This window comes from Prionailurus bengalensis, chromosome C2 (assembly GCF_016509475.1).
Source record: "Prionailurus bengalensis isolate Pbe53 chromosome C2, Fcat_Pben_1.1_paternal_pri, whole genome shotgun sequence".
NCBI lineage: Eukaryota > Metazoa > Chordata > Mammalia > Carnivora > Felidae > Prionailurus > Prionailurus bengalensis.
In genome coordinates this window covers 152,807,220-152,826,366 of record NC_057350.1, presented here as the reverse complement: position 1 = coordinate 152,826,366, position 19,147 = coordinate 152,807,220, and the positions used below count along the sequence as shown (strand labels likewise).

At 45.3% G+C, this 19,147-nt stretch overlaps 1 protein-coding gene across 3 annotated transcripts in view; it reads left to right on the top strand.

Annotated features, from left to right (window-relative positions):
- WDR48 (WD repeat domain 48) overlaps nucleotides 1–19,147 on the top strand; it is a 44,362-nt gene that overhangs the window by 20,226 nt on the left and 4,989 nt on the right. For 2 of the 3 annotated variants that reach the window (XM_043595712.1, XM_043595713.1), the window contains 9 exons: nucleotides 3,377–3,601; nucleotides 6,133–6,207; nucleotides 7,304–7,406; nucleotides 8,919–9,016; nucleotides 10,161–10,268; nucleotides 10,581–10,677; nucleotides 13,992–14,087; nucleotides 16,262–16,367; nucleotides 17,670–17,757. In XM_043595712.1, coding sequence (XP_043451647.1) covers nucleotides 3,377–3,601; nucleotides 6,133–6,207; nucleotides 7,304–7,406; nucleotides 8,919–9,016; nucleotides 10,161–10,268; nucleotides 10,581–10,677; nucleotides 13,992–14,087; nucleotides 16,262–16,367; nucleotides 17,670–17,757 — 996 coding nt within the window. Of the gene's footprint in view, nucleotides 1–3,376; nucleotides 3,602–6,132; nucleotides 6,208–7,303; nucleotides 7,407–8,918; nucleotides 9,017–10,160; nucleotides 10,269–10,580; nucleotides 10,735–13,991; nucleotides 14,088–16,261; nucleotides 16,368–17,669; nucleotides 17,758–19,147 lie in introns of all 3 variants that reach the window. The other variant, XM_043595711.1, reaches the window with a different exon arrangement.

Genomic DNA, 19,147 nt, shown 5'->3' with positions numbered 1-19,147 from the left:
CCAGGCAAAGAGAAGCTAGACGATGCCCACGGAGGTCTTCGGAGCTGCATCCCAGTGTTCATGTACTTACCGCGTGGCCTCGAGGAGAGGACTTCACTTTCCTAGTGCTTGGTTTGCTCATCTGCAAAGTGGGGATCATAATGTCGGTAAGGTTAGGAGTAGTAAGTATATTCTTCTCTGTGAGCTGTGGCATTTTCTAGAGCTCTTGAGTTCCTTTGCAGCCCCGTTTTCATGGAAGTCTGAGAAGCCCGGTTCAGTCCGCTCCTCACTGTTTTTGCCGTGTAGCTGCTGAGCTCCACGTGGGATGGCTGACCCTGCCTTGTTCTGCTGGCTTTGTTCGGGATTTGACTGGGTCCCGTGGTCTTTGTGCAACTGCCCCGAAACAGGGGATGTGCATAAGACGGTTTTCAGAAGGGGGCTGTGGGCTGGGCAGATTTTCTAAAGCTCCTCTTGCTCCTATACTCCTTGCTTTGTCTCCTGTGTGTACAGATAGGAGTGTGCTTTTACCTAAGGCAATTTAGCACACGTGGTTACAGACGCACTTCACGTGAAGTCACCTCCACGGACTGTACGCAGACCGCTTGAAAGGCTGCCGTCAGCCCTGGGGTGCGTAATCAGGCAGAGACTCCTTCTCCCTTTCCTCCTCCATCCATTGTCCTTACTGGCAGCTGGAGGCTAAATGTACATTTAACCACCAACTGCACAACATGTTAACATTTGGGAATCTGATCAACATAACAGCAATGCTAACTAGTTGTTTGGGTAACAGAGAGGAAGGAAAATGAAACCTTGGCATACTGATTCTCAAACTCTTGTAATATATGAGAGAAATAGTCAACAATTACCGGACCAGGGTATGTACTGTATCCTGCAGAGTTGCCCTGTAAGCTTCTAACACAGGATCTCCGGTGTCATTGTAAGTCAGGACTAGTGATAAGATAACGTATAAGGGTCACCTGCGTGGCTCAGTGGTTCAGCTTGAGTCATGATCTTGTAGTTCGTGGGTTCTAGCCCCACACTGGGCTCAGCCCTGACAGTGCGGTCGGCTTCAGATTCTCTGTCTCCCTCTTTCTGCCTCTCTCTCAAAAATAATAAGCATTAAAAAATAATGTGTGTGCGTGTGTGTGTGTGTAATAGGCCTGTGAATCCTGTGGACATCCTCTTCCTTTGTTGTTGTTATCGTTTAGCAAATCTTACTGTTTGAGGTCTGTCGCCACTGAGCTTGTTTTGATCGGTGCCAACATTACTGGGCCGAGCCACTGGACATCTCATCCCTTGTACTTGCTCAGGCAATTGCTCGAGGAGCTGGGACCATCTGCCATCTTAGTTTGAGTCAGTGACATCCTTATGGGTCCCTCAGAGGGTTTTCCTGGTAACCTAAGTACTGCTTCTTAACCTTATATTATGGGTCCAGGGGTCTTTAAGCATCAGGCTATTCCTTGCCAGCTTAGCATGCCCACGTGGCTGCTATTGGGAGTTGAGTTATGTATGAGCGACCATCCCAGAAACACTCGTGTTGGTCAACAGCAGCCTGGCTTTGGTACACTGGCCCCTCTACTTTCTCGTTCAGGAGCACAGACCCCCCCCCCTGATCAGGGCTGTAGACTCTGTGCCCCTAAGTCTGATGTAGCAGAACCATTCAGGGCCTCCTGTCCTAGTCCCAAGAGCTACCTCCTAATGACAGGGTCTTCACGTGTATCTACCCGAAGGGTGGAGATAGTTTGGTGCACGACTCTAGCTCCTGCAAGCTGTCAGGCACTAGAAGTCCTATAAAATAGGCACATCCTTCAACCACACTACCGACCACTACAAGGAAGTTCACCAACATTAGACTTTAAAAGCAATCGTTGTCTACTTGGGGGCCTGCTTTTTAGCAGTCTCAGAATACAGTTACCATCAGAGATTATTTTGTCTTCCATATCAGGGGTGATACAGCTCTGTGTTCCCTCATCGGCTTTCAGCTCCACACTTTGGGTTTGGGAGTAACTGCAAGTTGCCCAGGCTCTGAGGACTTCCAGCCCATCACCTTAGGGTGGAGTTTCTCCTCCTCAAGTTGTCAGGCTTACTCTCTGTAGGTACACGGCCTAGGATCTGAGGGGTCAGAGCTGTACTGACAGCTTCACCACCTCAGAGTAGCGTCTCTTCGTGGAAGGCGAGCCCTTCCTTGCCCTTCCTCCATTAGATTGTGTCGGTCCTCCCGCGCGCACGTTGGAGGTCTGCTTGTAACTTAGCTGGGGCAGTTTCTTTGTTGGCTGGTCTCTCGGTTGCCTTGTAGACCAGTTGGAACAGGTGATTCAAACACGGATGCTCCCGGCCACTTATGGGGGAGTCTCCCGGTACGTGTTCATTTAGTTAACCTTGTCCAGAGTTCTAAAGGGTCCTTCCAGTCACGGGGCACACCACTAGATCTTTAACATTCCTGAAGGCCTCATCTATTCGGACACTTCCCAAATCTCTAAGCCCACAGCTACCTGCTCTAAGCTTTTTTGCCTACTTGATTTCATACGCCAGCACCAGCACTTGCTTCTCCTCGAGGCCATTTGTTCCCTCAGAGGAGTAAGGTTTATTCTCTTTGGCAAGTCACCATGGGAACTGGTAGCGAACACCAGGCATGTGGCTGATTCAGCCTCCTTCTGTCGGACTCACAGCGTGCTCGGCCCTAATTTGTGTGCCAGCAACTTCTACGCAGTTGATGCTCCGGAACCTTTAGAAAGCGTCAGAATTGCTAATGTTAACTCTGAGTGCTGGAGGTCCCCATTTTATATTAATAGACGTTGAACTTGAGGCTCAGATGGGAAGTACCCAAGGTCACAGAGAGTGAGTGGTAAGCCTGGGACTAGGATTTGCTTCTGACTCCTATTAGTAGAATCTCAGAGACCTGGCAGGCCATCAGGAATCCATTGCCGTGAGCAGGAGGAAGAGACGGAGGGTGACCCCTAGCTCTAATAGGCTTGCTGGCCTAGTGCAAAGCTTGTCAACCTTAGAGTACCAGAATGACCTGGAGAGCCCATCAAAGCATGGATTGTAACTTACCACCACAGAAACCACCACAGTTTCTGCCACATTAAGTCTGGAATCAGACCCAGGAATCTGCATTTTTAACAACTTCCCAGGGGATGCTAATCCTGCATGTGGCCAGGCAAGAGAGGACAAAGGCAGTTTTTTCCCCCTGCTTGAGCAGGTACTGTTGCCTTCGGTCATGTGAGCCTATGGTGTGTGCTTATCAGAAGTCTTTATCAGAGGCAGAAATACAGGTTGTCAGACATGTGCGTTTGACAGTGTAGAGTCAACAAGGACAGACACCGGCTACAGAACACAGGAAAGCAGGAACCTTCTGGCCGGAACTTTTTCTAACGTTAACTTTCTCTGTTTTCAGTGCCTTTCGGGCAGTTCTGATGGGACAATTCGCCTTTGGTCCCTTGGCCAACAGAGATGTATAGCGACGTACCGAGTCCATGATGAAGGCGTTTGGGCTCTGCAGGTCAATGACGCCTTCACACACGTGTATTCTGGTGGAAGGGACAGGAAGATTTACTGTACAGACCTAAGAAACCCTGACATTCGGGTACTAATTTGTGAAGAAAAAGCACCAGTTCTCAAGGTATGTCCTGTGTTTTAGTTTTGTGCCTAAGATGGTTACACGTGCTGGCCAAATCCGGCAAAATCTGTATTAGAACACAACTCACACATCTGTGGGGTGGTGAAAAAAAGATATTTTGAGTTTTATTAGTCATCTGTAGAAGAAATGGTGACTTTTTGGGCACATTCGTGACACGTAGCTCTCCCGCTGGCGAATCCTAGTGCGATTGCCCCACGTTGCTCCTGAGCTCCCCCGGCTTTCCTAACCTGTCCTCAGTGGAGGAATGTGACAAGTTCAGGTATCTGCGAGCAGACAGCAAAGCAGAAAGACCACTGCCTCAGAGGGAGGATGTGGAAGAATGCTTCGGAAGAAGAGAACGAGCCGGTTCATACTCCAAACCTGACGTTTCTACCTCACAGTCGTCCCGATTGCTGACCAGCGTCCGGCGTGTTGGTGAAAGAGTACTTGGGAAGCCGTCCATACTGACACCTGCTAAAAGTGAAGCCTGGACTGCAGAATGGCCTGTCATCACATGACCGCGCGTTCGGCCTCACTGATCATCTCAGCATCGCACGTTAAAACCGTACTGAAGAGAACTCCAGGTTTAAAATGGAGGCATAAAGGCAGCACGACTTCCTTTTCACAACAATCGTCCAAAAACAATCAGGAAAGCAAGAGACAAAACTGCAGATACCCACAAAACTGAGCGACATCTGACACCCAGACCACAGTAGAAGAGGAAGAGCTGAAGCAAAGGAATAGAGGTCAAATGAGACGGTTGAGGGGATGCTTGTGGCCTATGAGCGCACACATACTGGCCGAGTACAGCTCTTCAGAATAGGTGGTGCCCCCCAGGGACACACCCAGCAATCCTAGAGAAGCAAGGGAGTTGCTGCAGTCAGAGCCTGTGTGCAGGAAGCAGGCTCCTGGGGGCAGACGGCAGGGAGGAGAAACACGGCGTTTTGCAGTGCCAGGGGAGAGGAAAGCCTAAAAGGACTTAGTGCCCACATAACTGTGTGTTACAAGAAACGTCACTCTGAACTGAGGGGATTCCTTCTTGCGAGGAGTCCAGCCTGTCCCACAGCTCCCAACCTTCCGTTTCCTGGCACGGGAAGAATAGTGGTTGACTGACTACACAGTGATTTTGTGTGCAGACTATGTACATGGGTGCAGGGATGTGTTTCTATACGTGTGCTATTTTAAAAATACAGAAGACGCAGTAAGGTATTCACAGGTGTACTATTCTTAGGAGGGGGGGACTTACTTGCATATTTTTCACTTTTGCTGTATTCTCAGGATTTTTTTTAGTACAAACATCTTCATAGAGAAAGATCTATTTCTTTATCATTAAGAAAGAATAGGGGCGCCAGGTCGGTTAAGCATCCAACTCTTGATCTTGAGTCAGGTCACGATCTCATGGTTCTTGAGTTTGAGCTGATGGCATGAAACCTGCTTGGGATTCTGTCTCTCCTTTTCTCTGCCCCTCCCCTCCGCCTTGTGTGCACACGCGTGCATGCTCTCTCTCAAAAAATAAAATAAACTTAAAAAAGAACAGAAAAACAAAAGAGCAAAACCAAAAATTATGTAAGTCATCCTTTTGACTGTACCTGTTTGGATCCCCTGATTAATTAATTAATTTAAAATCACACAGACTTTAAGCCACTGTTTTTGATGAGACGTCACCCCTATTATACTTTTATGAGGCCACGCTTCCTTTAGCAAAGAGACTGCCTCGTTCTTCTGTGCATCCCTAGCTTTTCTCCCTCTTTTTAAAAAATTTTTATTTGAGAGCAAGCAGGGGAGAGGGGCAGAGGGAGATAGAGAATACCAAGCAGGCTCCACACTCAGCACAGAGCCTTCTGCGGGGCTCACTCCCATGAGCCTGGGACTACGACCTGAGCTGAAATCAAGTCAGACAGTCAACCAACTGAGCCACCCAGGTGCCCCTGTGCATCCCTAGCTTTTTTTTTTTCTCCTCAATGTTTATTATTTACTTTTGAGAGCGAGAGAGAGCATGAGTGGGGGCAAGGACAGAGAGGGAGGGAGACACAGAATTTGGAGCAGGCTCCAGGCTCCGAGCTGTCAGCACAGAGCCCAACACAAGATTTGAACCCACGAACCATAAGCTCACGACCTGAGCCGAGGTCAGACACTTGACGGACTGAGCCACCCAGGCGCCCCATGCCCCCTAGCTTTTTAACGCATGCCAGGGTACCGTCAGCAGGAGTCGATATTTAATAATACGTAGCTAGTCCCAGCGACTCAGGAGAGTCAGCACTCAAGAAAGCAATGTTTCGGGGCGCCTTGGTGGCGCAGTCGGTTAAGCGACCGACTTCAGCCAGGTCACGATCTCACGGTCCGTGAGTTTGAGCCCCGCATCGGGCTCTGGGCTGATGGCTCAGAGCCTGGAGCCTGTTTCCAATTCTGTGTCTCCCTCTCTCTCTGCCCCTCCCCCGTTCATGCTCTGTCTCTCTCTGTCCCCAAAATAAATAAATGTTGAAAAAAAAAATTAAAAAAAAAAAGAAAGCAATGTTTCTGTGCTTTGTTTTCAGATGGAGCTTGATAGATCAGCTGATCCCCCTCCCGCAATCTGGGTCGCGACGACTAAGTCTACAGTAAATAAATGGGTAAGTGAGCTTCCATACACCTGGCAAAGGTGTGCAGACGTGGTTTGTTATCACAGACCTGCCGGATACCAGTAACAAATGCTCAAGATGAAAAAGCCCAGCATGCTTTTGAACAGTGGCAAAAACATGAAAGCCTGTGTGTATCATCCTAAGGATTGTACTAAAATTAAGGTAAAAGTCAATATGAAGCTTCCGACTTCTTTGTCAGGAACCAAGATGGACATTTGTTGTGCTTAGAATAGGCACCGTTGCCCGGTAAAACCAAAAAATATCAGTATAGCTTCTGACCTCACAGAACTGCATTTGAAGGCAGCCTGGCTACAGGTTTCCCCCACTGTCCAGAAGTTTGCTTTATACTACTTCCCTTCTGCTAATTCCTGTGTTACCCAGTTTCCGTAACCAAAAGAAATCGGAAGAGGGTTGTTGCTTTTATGAAATGGCGATTGCTTCCTTGTCTTTACAGTTTCGGCTTATGGAAGTTTTCATATGAACGCTTCATTTTTGGAAAGCAGGGAATCCCTGTACCAACACGGCAGGGACACTTGGCTAGGATTCTGTCTTTCTAAGCAGAAGAGAATTAGAAAATGGTGCTTTCAAATTCATTTCCTTTTCCCTCGTGGTTTGTAGAACAGGGATAGAATTAGAGGATACGCATAGAGAAGTCATCAAAAATGCTACTAATCCTTAAGTGTTATTTAAAGAACATTTAAGTTTTCTTGCCTATCAGATTATGTGTGGATAACAAAAGAGAGTGTGTTTACATTTATTTGTTGATATGCCAGTCAAGTGGGCTTTCTTGGTATGGTAAAAAATGTCATATATCTTGTCTAAATTTCATTGTCCCAATTTGAAATCAACAATAGCTTTACCTGGAAAATGGCTTATTTTTCTCTCCAAGAAGATAATGTTGACATTCCCTTCTTAATACTTTTTTTTTTTTTTTAAATCGTGGTAGATAATTGTACTTTGTCACTAAATATTTTGTGGTTGATTTTACTGTTTTGTTTTTTCTTGTTCTTTGTTTTTCTTACCACTTGAAACGGATTGGCAAATTATAAAGTGTAAAATGATTAAAAAATGAATTTTGTTCCTTTAGACCTTGAAGGGAATTCATAATTTCAGAGCCTCCGGGGATTATGACAATGACTGTACAAATCCTATAACACCACTTTGTACGCAGCCTGACCAGGTTATTAAAGGTGAGTAGGGAAGGTGGAAGGTACGATACTTTTTACTAAGGTTAATTATAGTTACTAAGAGATAGACAAAAAGGAGATGGCTTTCCTTTAAATGTAATTCTCCTGTCAACAAGAGACACAGTATATAGGTTTATTTTTAATAGAAGAAATATATTTTTTAAATGCTACTTAGTGTTGGGGTGCCTGGGTGGCTCAGTCGGTTAAATGTCTGACTTCGGCTCAGGCCGTGAGTTCAAGCCCCGCATCAGGCTCTCTGTCGTCAGCGCAGAACCCGCTTCAGATATTCTGTCTCCCTCCCCACTCATTTTCTCTCTCTCTCTCTCTCTCTCTCTCACTCTCAAAAATAAGTTGTTGTTTTTTTTTTTAATGCGATTTAGTGACTTTAAAAAGTGAGCTTTCTTGAGGTACAGTCTTTTTGCCTAGCATCAGAATAATGATGGTGTTGGAAAAGCCAAACCACTTTGCAAAATCTAGAGAGTTGAATGTTGTCTCTTGGCACAAGGCAGAAAGAGTCAGGTCTGATCCTTGTATTCTCTGTGCTGCCCCTGGAAGCGGCAACTCTGTCTTGAATGCTGGAGTATGGGGTCAAGGTACTTACTGGTGTCTTCGTCTGCAGTTCGATGTCCGTGCAGGTGGCATCAGAGAGAGAAGGAAGATAGGAAGCAAAAGTTAGCCATGGGACTGATTCAGAGATTTTCTGTCACCGATTGAACTTTTCCCAGTGGGTATTTATAGCAGCCCTTTCAACAGTAGCCAAATGATGGAAAGAGCCTAAATGTCCATCAACTGATGAGTGGATAAAGAAATTGTGGTTTATATACACAATGGAGTACATGCGGCAATGAGAAAGAGTGAAATATGGCCCTTTGTAGCAATGTGGACGGAACTGGAGAGTGTGATGCTAAGTGAAATAAGCCATACAGAGAAAGACAGATACCATATGGTTTCACTCTTGTGTGGATCCTGAGAAACTTAACAGAAACCCATGGGGGAGGGGAAGGAAAAAACAAAAAAGAGGTTAGAGTGGGAGAGAGCCAAAGCATAAGAGACTCTTAAAAACTGAGAACAAACTGAGGGTTGATGGGGGGTGGGAGGGAGGGGACGGTGGGTGATGGGTATCGAGGAGGGCACCTGTGGGGATGAGCACTGGGTGTTGTAGGGAAACCAATTTGACAATAAATTATATTAAAAAATAACAATAATAATAATTGTGAACTTTTCCCACTGGGTAAAACTGTTTGCCCTTAACAATTTTCCACTAGAAGCCCCTCGAAGTAGTGAGTTTTTGAAGCTATAATCTGTTTTTAAGATGAGACAGTTTTTCTTTGGCCTTAAATTGCCTTAGATATAATTATATGTATATATATTAATATCTATGTATCTTTTGACTCGCCTTCTTTCTGATGGATGTTATGATTTATGTTGTTACATGCCAATTAGTGATTATTGCCATACTGTGAATTTAAATAGAGAATTGTTTTGCTAATCGTGTGGGTTTCTTTTTTCCTTTAGGGGGTGCTAGTATTATTCAGTGTCACATTCTTAATGATAAGAGACATATATTAACCAAAGATACCAATAATAATGTGGCATATTGGGATGTATTGAAGGTGAGTATCTTTTTGTATAAAACGTAAGTTATTGGACCATGTATCACCTGTATTGTTTATTGTAAAAAATATACGTAGTCACCAAGATAGTAAGTGTGTAAGTTAAGATTTGATTGCAATAATACCTTATTTGGGGGTACTTTTTAATGCAAATAATAGGTAAGGCCATAGTTCATCTTTTTAAGCACCTAAAATTTGAATGGAACCTTTCTGCTATATGCTGCCTTGCCTTAACAAGAATACATCACAGTTCCTGATCCTTGACACTATTGACATTTTGGGCCAAATAAGTCTTTGTCGAGGGAGGCAGGGTGGAGTGGGATCTGTCCTGTGCACTGTAGGATGTTAGCAGGATCCCCAGCCTCTACCCAGGGAGAGCGGCCACAGAGGTTGCCCGGTGGAATGAGGGAACGGGGTAGAGTATCCTGCAGCCTCAGAGGAATAGGCATCTCTCCGTGGAGGCGAGGGAATAAGTGGTCTCCATGTGCCATCGGGGAGGCACGGGATAGAGGAGAGGCAGCAGAGTCAGCCTTCGAGAAGACAGCGGACCCTCAGGAAAGAGCCACATTGATGTGACGAGGTGGTGGAGGGAGTATTCCGAGACACGGATAGGAATGGAGGTGAGCTGTGATGGGAAACGCCCCAGGGCTCCCCGCCGAGGTCAGGACACGCCTCTGGGGAGCACTCGAGGGCAGTGAAGGAGAGATTGGAAAGGCCAAGAAAGAGAAACCTTTACCCGGCTGCCTGTAGGGTAGCTCTCGTCTTCACAGCAGCTGCCCAGGTCTCCTAGGGTGTTTAGTAACTGTTCTTTGTTCCTGGAAGATTGTCTGTGCCTCATTTAACATTGCTTCCAGGTCAGTGTGATGATGTGTTTTATCAGTATGACCAACATGACAATTCCAAAAAGAGAACGTTTTGGGTTTTGGGTTTTTTTTTTTCTTTTACCTTAAAAGTGTAATAGCAGATATTTTTGTCTTAAAGCATCTACCTGCAACTATTTGGCCATGTCCTTGTTGAAATGTTTCTTTGACTGCATTTTATTGAGACAGATGTGAATATGTGTAAAATTTTGAGTACCTAAGTCGGAATCAAATCAGTTCACCACTTATGTTGATAATTCCCATACTTTCTTTTTGCTGTATAGGCATGTAAAGTTGAAGATCTGGGCAAAGTGGATTTTGAGGATGAAATTAAGAAAAGATTTAAGATGGTGTATGTGCCAAATTGGTTCTCAGTAGACTTAAAAACAGGGGTGAGTTTGCAACCGATATTCGTACAATTTGGGATAGTTGAAAGTTTCTTATGTAGCTCAAAATTAAGTATTATTAAGTACGGAGTCCTGTGTTTAAGTATGAACGCAGTAAGTTTTTCATGTTAATACTTGCCAAATGCAGTTAAAAAGTGCCTTTTGGTATCCCAGGGAATTAAACTGTAGCTCCAGTGACTCCCATGAAACACATTTTGGTCCTGAATCTGTGGCTTAGCACTTAGTACAGATACGTAGGGGCATATTAGGAGAATGTGTTGAAATGGAATGCCGCTAACAGTGTTTTTATTTTGACAGATGTTGACTATTACTTTGGATGAGAGTGATTGTTTTGCTGCTTGGGTTTCTGCAAAAGACGCTGGCTTCAGCAGCCCTGACGGGTCAGATCCAAAACGTGCGTTTAAGTGTCCTTCCCTCCCTCCTTTCGAACGAGAAGGTGGATCTGTGCTGGGTTAGGTTTTTTTGTTTGTGTTTGGTTTGCTTTGGTTTTCTTTGCTATGTGCTCCTTTTTTTTTTTTTTTTAACAATATTTGGGCATTTTTAAATCGCTTTTCAAGAAATACATATATTCCCTCATGGAATTTGAAAATACTATACCGTTTTAAATGTTTTGGGGGTCTTGGGGCGCCTGGGTGGCTCAGTCGGTTAAGTGTCCGACTCTTGATTTTGGCTCAGGTCGTGATCTCACGGTGGGTGAGTTTGAGTCCTGTGTTGGGCCCCACGCTGACAGCACGGAGCCTGCTTGGGATTCTCTTCTCCCTCCTTCTCTCCCCCCTCCCCAGCTCGGGCTCTCTTTCTCTCTCAAAATAAATAAATAAGTAACTTTGAATAAATTGGTTTTAAGATAAATAAATGTTTTAGGGGCCTGGGTTTTTCTCGCAGTCTGTGGCTTACCTTTAACAATTAAACACACAGCACACTCTCTACCCCTAATCCTTTCTGGAAATCTGTTAGGGTAGGAAAAGTGAAGCCGGGAAACAGTTCTGGTGTCTTCCTTTGTTTTGTTTGTTTGTTTTTAATTGAGGTATAATTGACATGTGACATTATATTAGTTTCAGATGTCCAACCTGATTCAATATTTGTATATATTGCAAAATGATCATAAATGTAGTTAATATCCATTACCACAGTACATAGTTACACATTTTTGTTGTTGTTGTTGCTTATGATGAGAACGTCTAAGATCTGCCCTGTTAGCAGCTTTCAAATGTGCACAATAGTAGTCGCCATGACTTACTTATGTGATAACTGGAAGTTTGTACCTTTTGATATCCTCTTCACGTCACTGCTCCCTGCCTCTGGCGACCACCAGTCTATTTTGTCTTTTGTTGCTTTTTAAGATTCGACATATATGTGAGATCATCTGGTATTTTCTTTCTCTGTCTTACTTCACATAGCCCTCAAGGTCCAACTGAATTATCACAGATGGCAGGGTTGTGTTCTTTCTTGTGGCTGAATAACATTCCGTTGTACCTACGTACTACATTTTTTCTTTATCTGTTCCTCTATCGATGAACACTTGGTTTCCATATCTTGGCTACTGTAAATACTGCTGCAGTGAACATAAGGGTGTGTATATCTTTTTGAGTTGGTTTTTTCATTTTCTTTGGGTAAATACCCAGAAGTGGAATTGCGAGATAATACGGCATTTACTATTTTTAATTTCTCGAGGAGACTGCATACTGTTTTGCACAGTGACTGCACCAGTTTACGTTCCCACCCAACAGTGTAAGAGGGTTCCCTTTACGCACATTTTCATGAACACTTACCTTGTATCTTTTTGGTACTAGCCATTCTAATGTGTGTGAGGTTGTGCTTTTGATTTGCATTTCCCCGATGATTAGTGATGTTGAGCATTTTTTTCATGTACTTGTTGGCCATCTGTATGTCTTCTTTGGGAAAATGTCTATAAAGATCTTCTGTCCATTTTTTTTTTTTTTAAGATTTTATTCTTAAGTAATCTCTGTACCCAGTGTGGGGCTTGAACTCACAATCCCTGAGATCGGAGTCACATGCTCCACCAACTGAACCAGCCGGGCGCCCCTTTCTGCCCATTTTTTAATTGGATTGCTTGTTTTCCATTTTTGTTTTTGCCGTTGAGTTGTATGAATTCCTTGTATATTTTGGGTATTAACCCCTTATCAGATCTATGATTTATAGAGATTTCTCCTATGCCGTAGGCTGCCTTTTCATTTTGTTGATGGTTTCCTTTGCCGTGAGGAGCTTGTTAGCCTGATGTAGTCCCACTAGCTCACTTTTGCTTTTGTTGTTTTTGCTTTTGGTGTCAGATCCAAAAAATCATCACCAAGCTCCAGGACCTCGCTGCCTATGTTTTCTTCTAGGGGTTTTTTTTTCCTTAGTTTTTAAAATTTTTATTTAATCTTGAGATAGAAAGAGAGCGCGAGCAGGGGAGGAACAGAGAGAGAGGGAGACACAGAATCCGAAGCAGGTTCCAGGCTCTGAGCTCTCAGCACAGAGCCCGACGTGGGGCTCGAGCTCACAACCCACGAGATCATGAGCTGAGCCGAAGTTGGACGCTTGACGGACTGAGCCACCCAGGCACCCCTTCTTCTAGGAGTTTTATGGTTCTGACAGTCAAATCTTTAATCTATTTTGAGTTAATTCTTGTGTATTGTGAGAAGAAACGTATAAAAGTCTATTATATTTTGTTGATTACATCTTTGGTTGCTATTCTCCTGAGAATGTAGTATGTAGACATACCTGATGTACATAAATATAGTTTTAGTGGCTCCGTATGGAAATAGTTCTTTAAAGAATGTAATTCCCGGGGCGCCTGGGTGGCGCAGTCGGTGAAGCGTCCGACTTCAGCCAGGTCACGATCTCGCGGTCTGTGAGTTCGAGCCCCGCGTCGGGCTCTGGGCTGACGGCTCGGAGCCTGGAGCCTGTTTCCGATTCTGTGTCTCCCTCTCTCTCTGCCCCTCCCCCATTCATGCTCTGTCTCTCTCTGTCCCAAAAATAAATAAAAAACGTTGAAAAAAAAAAAAAAAAAGAATGTAATTCCCGTTTTTGTTCATTTTTAATTTTTTTTAAGTTATTTATTTTCAGAGACAGAGACAGTGTGAGCGGGGGATGGGGAGAGAGAGGATCCCAAGCAGGCTCCCCACTGTCAGCAGAGAGAAATCATGTGAAATCATGACCTGAGCCAAAATCAAGAGTCAGACACTTAACCAGCTGAGCTACCCAGGCCTCTGTTTTTGTTCATCTTTTAAAAATGGTCCTATTTGGGGCACCTAGGTGGTTCAGTTGGTTAAGTGTTCGACTTCAGCTCAGGTCATGATCTCACTGTTCATAGGTTCAAGCCCTACGTTGGGCTCTGCTCTGACGACACGGCATCTGCTGGGGATTCTCTCTCTCCCTTCCTCTGCCCCTCCCCTGCTCACCTACTCTTTCTCGCTGTCAAAAATAAACATTAAAAAAAAAAAAAAAGAATGGTTATATCTGAACAACCAGATAGCTTCATATTATCGGAACAACCAGTTAATTGCTCCGTATTATCACTGCTTAAACATTCTAAGATAAATTTTAATAGACTTGGCAAAATCTTTAAAGTCTTTTAAACATCGTTGGCATCGGGTTACGAATGTAACATCCGAATATGTGGAAACAATTTTTATTTCTTTCCCTCTGTTTTTAGGTGAAAACTAATAACACTCTTTTCCATGTCTTTTCATTTTAACTCTTTTGCAGTGAACTTAGGAGGACTTTTACTGCAGGCACTCCTAGAATATTGGCCTAGAACACATGTGAATCCAATGGATGAAGAAGAAAATGAAGTAAACCATGGTTCGTGTTTTTATATCCAAATAATTGACTTAAAATTACTCAGAAGTTTAAGATGCTTGGAGTGTTTGTTATTCTAAGGATGTTTAAGAAATGTTTGGAAGCATTTGCTAAATCGTGACAAAATAAATACTTGTGATGTGCCCAATTTATCACCCTTCCACATATCAAAGAAGGTCCGGTCTTGACTTAAGATTCCAAGAGCACTTTCCGTGAAGCTGCTCAAGATGGATAAAAAAAAACCCTTATGTATCCAAATGACCTTCTCCTAAAAGCAAGCGGCTTAGCAGTCTTCTTCCAAAGAAGACTGTTCCTCAGAGCATCTGTGGTCCTGCTGGACTCACCTCCAGAGCTAGCTACTTAGCTGCGTCAGGAAGCCATTTCTGTCCTTACCTGGTCATGATTCATGCCGGCCTGAAACACAGGGATTACCTAGTCTGATGATCTACCTGATTTTGGCTCCAAACGTTTCAAAGAATCAAATTTCAACCCAGAAGTGTCAGGATAAGCGAACGGGTATTTGTAAAGAATTAATGTCACTGAGGACATTGAAAAGTTATGTGTGCCTCAGACAGTGGCAATAACTTTCTCTGGGCAGTAGAGGAGAACATGTTTCGAGTTTGTAATTTCGATTCAGTTTGATTGAATGAAGAGAAAAAAAAGAAAACAATTTCACAGCTCATATGTCACCTATTAGCCAGTTGAAGAATCCTTGAGTCCTACCTGCCGAGGGCTCACTCTGTTGAATATTCTCTGAATTCTCTGAAGATTCTGCTGAAGAGCGCCCACTTCTGGTGGCCAGTAATGACCAGGACCTCCTGCCAGAGCCTTTGTTCTGGCTGATTCATCCATAATCAGTTTAAATCTCTTGTGCGCAAGGTCTCTTGTCCATGCTTCTCTGCAAGCCAGTCTTCTGATATCCCTGTCGCAGAGGGCGCCGACCCCACCCGTGGTGGCTTTTGTTCTGTGTCATCTGGTGCACGCCCCTCCCCATCAGAATCGTACAGGGGCCTCTGAGCCAGAGAAACTCAACGGAAAGATCTTCAGCAGAGGGTGGAAAAAGCCAGGTCTCAGTGTGGGCTGTGGCATTTATCAGCTGTGTAGCTGTGGGCATGTCATTCCCAGCCATGCCCGTCCCTCTCCACCTGCAGGGTGACAGTTAGAATGCCCTAGAGGCCAAGTAGACGATCAAGATCAAAAACTAGTAGGACAGTCTGCACCACTGGCGTCCAGGCTTTGGCTGTGGGAGTAAGGAAAGAGTCGCAGGAATCCGGGTCATCCTCAAATCAAACTGCCGTAGTAAGGGCGGGGGCGGGGCCCACCCACCGTGCAGCCAGACCACTGCTTGCTCCACCCGTGTGGTGATCGGCACCAGCACCGTGGGCTCTCCAGAGTCGTGTAGATGCCCCTCGGTGAGCAGCTCAGGCGTCCAGAGGCCTGTCGTGAGCTGCTGGCAGGGTTGATAGAGATAAATGGGCACGGACCGCATCCTTTCGGGCCTGACGTTCCGGCAGGGCAGAAAGCTCCTTGGATGGAGCAGATAGAGCATGAGGAGATCGCAGGGAGGTGCCGGGTGCTGTGGGGTCAGAGGGTGACGTGGCTTCTAGATTCACCAGAGGTGTCTCTGTGAACAAGGTGGCACTGGAGTGGGGCTCAACCGCACTTCGTCAAAAGGTTACGAAGAAAGCCGGGAAATGAAATCTGCAGGGAATAACAAGAAGGAGATTCGGGCCGCTTTGGGGGTTTTACTTTTCGCTGATACCTCTGCCATCGGCTATGGCGGCCGTTAAAACATAAATTTGTTTCTGGCCGCAGAAATTTTCCTGATCTTGGTGTTCTACCCACGTGCACAACAGCGGACCACCGTTTGTAAACAGGCTGACCTAGACTTCCCTGTGGCTCAAATAGATGGTTCGCTCTTTATTTCAAATCTCAGATGTTAATGTCTCCGATTAAAATTCCCTAAAAGTATACAGTCATTTCCCATGAGGTACACCCCAAGTTGGCGTCCTTATTCTTTGTGGAAATGTAACTTTGATTGGTTTTGTACCTTTATCTGACTGGCTGACTTCTCAGACTTTGAACTTTAAAAGCTTGGCAGTTTGAAGCCTGTAGAAACAAAATGTTACATTTGAGCACTAGCTCTGGATACTGACACCATGTGCATCTCTTCCTAGTAAATGGGGAGCAGGAGAACCGAGTGCAGAAGGGAAATGGATATTTTCAAGTCCCCCCCCACACTCCTGTGATCTTTGGTGAAGCTGGGGGACGCACACTGTTCAGGTATGGGTAAGGAAGGTCGGAGACCCTGCCGAAGAGAGCATCCCATTTGCTAAGAGATACAGACTCAAACATGATAAACTGGGGTTTGTTTTTTTTTAAGATTTTACTTTTTTTAGCCAATTGATTAATTATTTTTAAAGATTTTATTATTTTTTTTTATTTTTATTTTTATTTTTTTTTTATTTTTGGGACAGAGAGAGACAGAGCATGAACGGGCGAGGGGCAGAGAGAGAGGGAGACACAGAATCGGAAACAGGCTGCAGGCTCCGAGCCATCAGCCCAGAGCCTGACGCGGGGCTCGAACTCCCGGACCGCGAGATCGTGACCTGGCTGAAGTCGGACGCTTAACCGACTGCGCCACCCAGGCGCCCCTAAAGATTTTATTTTTAAAGTGATCACTCCAACATGGGGCTCAGCCTCACAACCCTGAGATCAAGAGTCGCTTGCTTTACTGACGGAGCCAGCCAGGCACGTCCAAACATAAGTTGTTCATTACTAACTTTTATGGGTGTGATTCGGAAGCTTTTCCATCTCCATGCGATAATTCAGTGTCTGATGCCAGTCGGCTCCATTCTAACTGAGAGCTGAGCGTCTCGTGTGAAAGTAAGGTCGGGACCTTGCTTTCAGGCAGCTTCTCTGGTGGTTTCTGCAGGAAGCTCTCCCTCTCTCTCACTTAAGCCAGCGTGACTGGGGGGGTCAGGAATCCCCAGGTGTCCCTGCCCAGAGCATCAGAGCAGGGCACTTCCCTCGGGCTGGGCCCTGCAGGACTGCCTGGGCTGCTCCTGAGAACTGTCGTGTTCTGTGGTGCCCCGGCCTGAGGTGCAAGGCGGTCAGTCCCTCGTGAGGCCCCGCGGGGAAGCTGGAGTAGCTTCCCCTCAGGTTGCCAGCGAGGCCCTGCTGGAGCCACGGGGGAGCTCACTAGAGTCTCCTCTGGGCCAGAAGTGAGAGGAACGCTTCTGTTGCCCTTGAGCTCAGAATCCTCCGAGGATCATTACCAAAACCGCCCCGCCCTCTGTCAGGCGCCGGGGGGGGGGGGGGGGGGGGGGGGGGCCGGCAGGAGAGCTTTCCAGGCTGTTCCACCTCCACCCAGGGTTCCTGTTGTCACCCGACAACTCAGAGGAGCGGCGCTAGTGTGCGCCTGGCCTCAAGGTCTGGGGCCCTGCTCTCCCTCCCGGCGGACTGAGTCAGGCCGCCTGGCTGCCGTCAAGGGGGGGTTGCCCGGACCCTCCCTCTAATGTTTGCTGACCGGGGGTTGTCATGTGTGCTGCTTGTGTCACTTACTACCTGATGGGTTATGTTTAGGCTGCTCTGCCGAGACTCCGGGGGTGAGACTGAGTCGATGCTTCTTAATGAGACAGTGCCACAATGGGTCATTGACATCACTGTGGATGTAAGTGTCCTTCGCTCCTGCCTCGCCCTTTTGTCCTTTCCAGATCACGAAGGCATGAGAACAGCTTTAGACCGTGCCGTCCTAAACTTGAGTCAAAACTAGGCTCCAAGTGGAATCCCCCTCTACTTCCCTGCAGCTCCAGGGCTGCGGAAGAAGTTGGTAATGAGTCGTGTCAGTTTATATCTCTGTTGGATTGAGTTATAAACATGTCATGTGCTTATTAAAATAAACGAATAAGGGAAACGCCCATCTCTTTCCCAGTCATCCCTTTCTTCCATCCACTCCTGTCCTTCTCCCTAGAGCGATAACTTTTCGTAGTTTAATGCACAACCTTCAGGACTTTTTTCTGTGCGTACACAAGCAGGTACTATCCAGGTGTGTGTGTAGGTGCCTCTGTGTGTGTGTCGATACAGACACACACACACACACACAGCGTTCATTATTTTGCACAAAATCTTATACATTCTGTTCTGCAACTTGGTTTGGTTTTATTTTTTGCTTAAAAATAGGTCTTGGATGGTTTTTCATGTCTGTACGTCATGTGGGTCATTCCTTTTTAATGATTACATAGTATGTCTTTGTATAAATGTGCCATAATTAATTATCTGGTCCCCGATTGAGGGACGTTAAGGTTGTTTCCAGTGTTCTCTATCACAAACAATGCTTCTGTCAACATCCTTGTACGTGTATCTTTGTATACTTTTTGGGTAAATTCCTAGAAGTGGAAATCCTGGATCCAAGGGTCTGCATGTTTTAAATTTTACGATACAGCCCATTTGCCCCCACAGAGGCTCCAACAGTGCATGAGTGCCCATTTTTCCACACTGACTGACACTGTCGGTCTTTGCTTTGTCGGTCTTTGCTTTGTCGGTCTTTAATGTGGGTTGGTTTGTTTGTTTCCATCTGTACTGAGGCTAGGCATCTTTTCGTATTGGCTGTTTGTGCTTCTCCTGTGAATTGCCTCTGTATCCTTCACTCCTTTTTCTGTTGGGGAGTTAGTGTGTCTTCCTGATTTGTAGGACTTCTTCATATTGAACAGTCACCCTTTGACTATTATCTGTGCCTCTCAGTTGAAGTATTACTTTTTCGTGGTTGGTGTCTTTTACCAGGCAAAAAGTTTGAATTTTTATGTAATCAGATTGATCTTCATGGCTCTGAGTGTCACATCTTGCTTGGCTATTCTCTAGTACGTCTGTGATCATTGTTTGTGTCTAGCTCTGTAATTTATGAGAATGTGTGCTGTTTAGTGTGAGGTAGGATGCTGACTTCCTCCAGGTAGCCAGTGTGCCAAAACAATTTTTTCGAATAACCTATCCTTTTCTTAGTAATTGGCAATGCTGTCTTTATCAGGTACTAAATTTCTATATGCACATGGATCTGTTTCTAGACT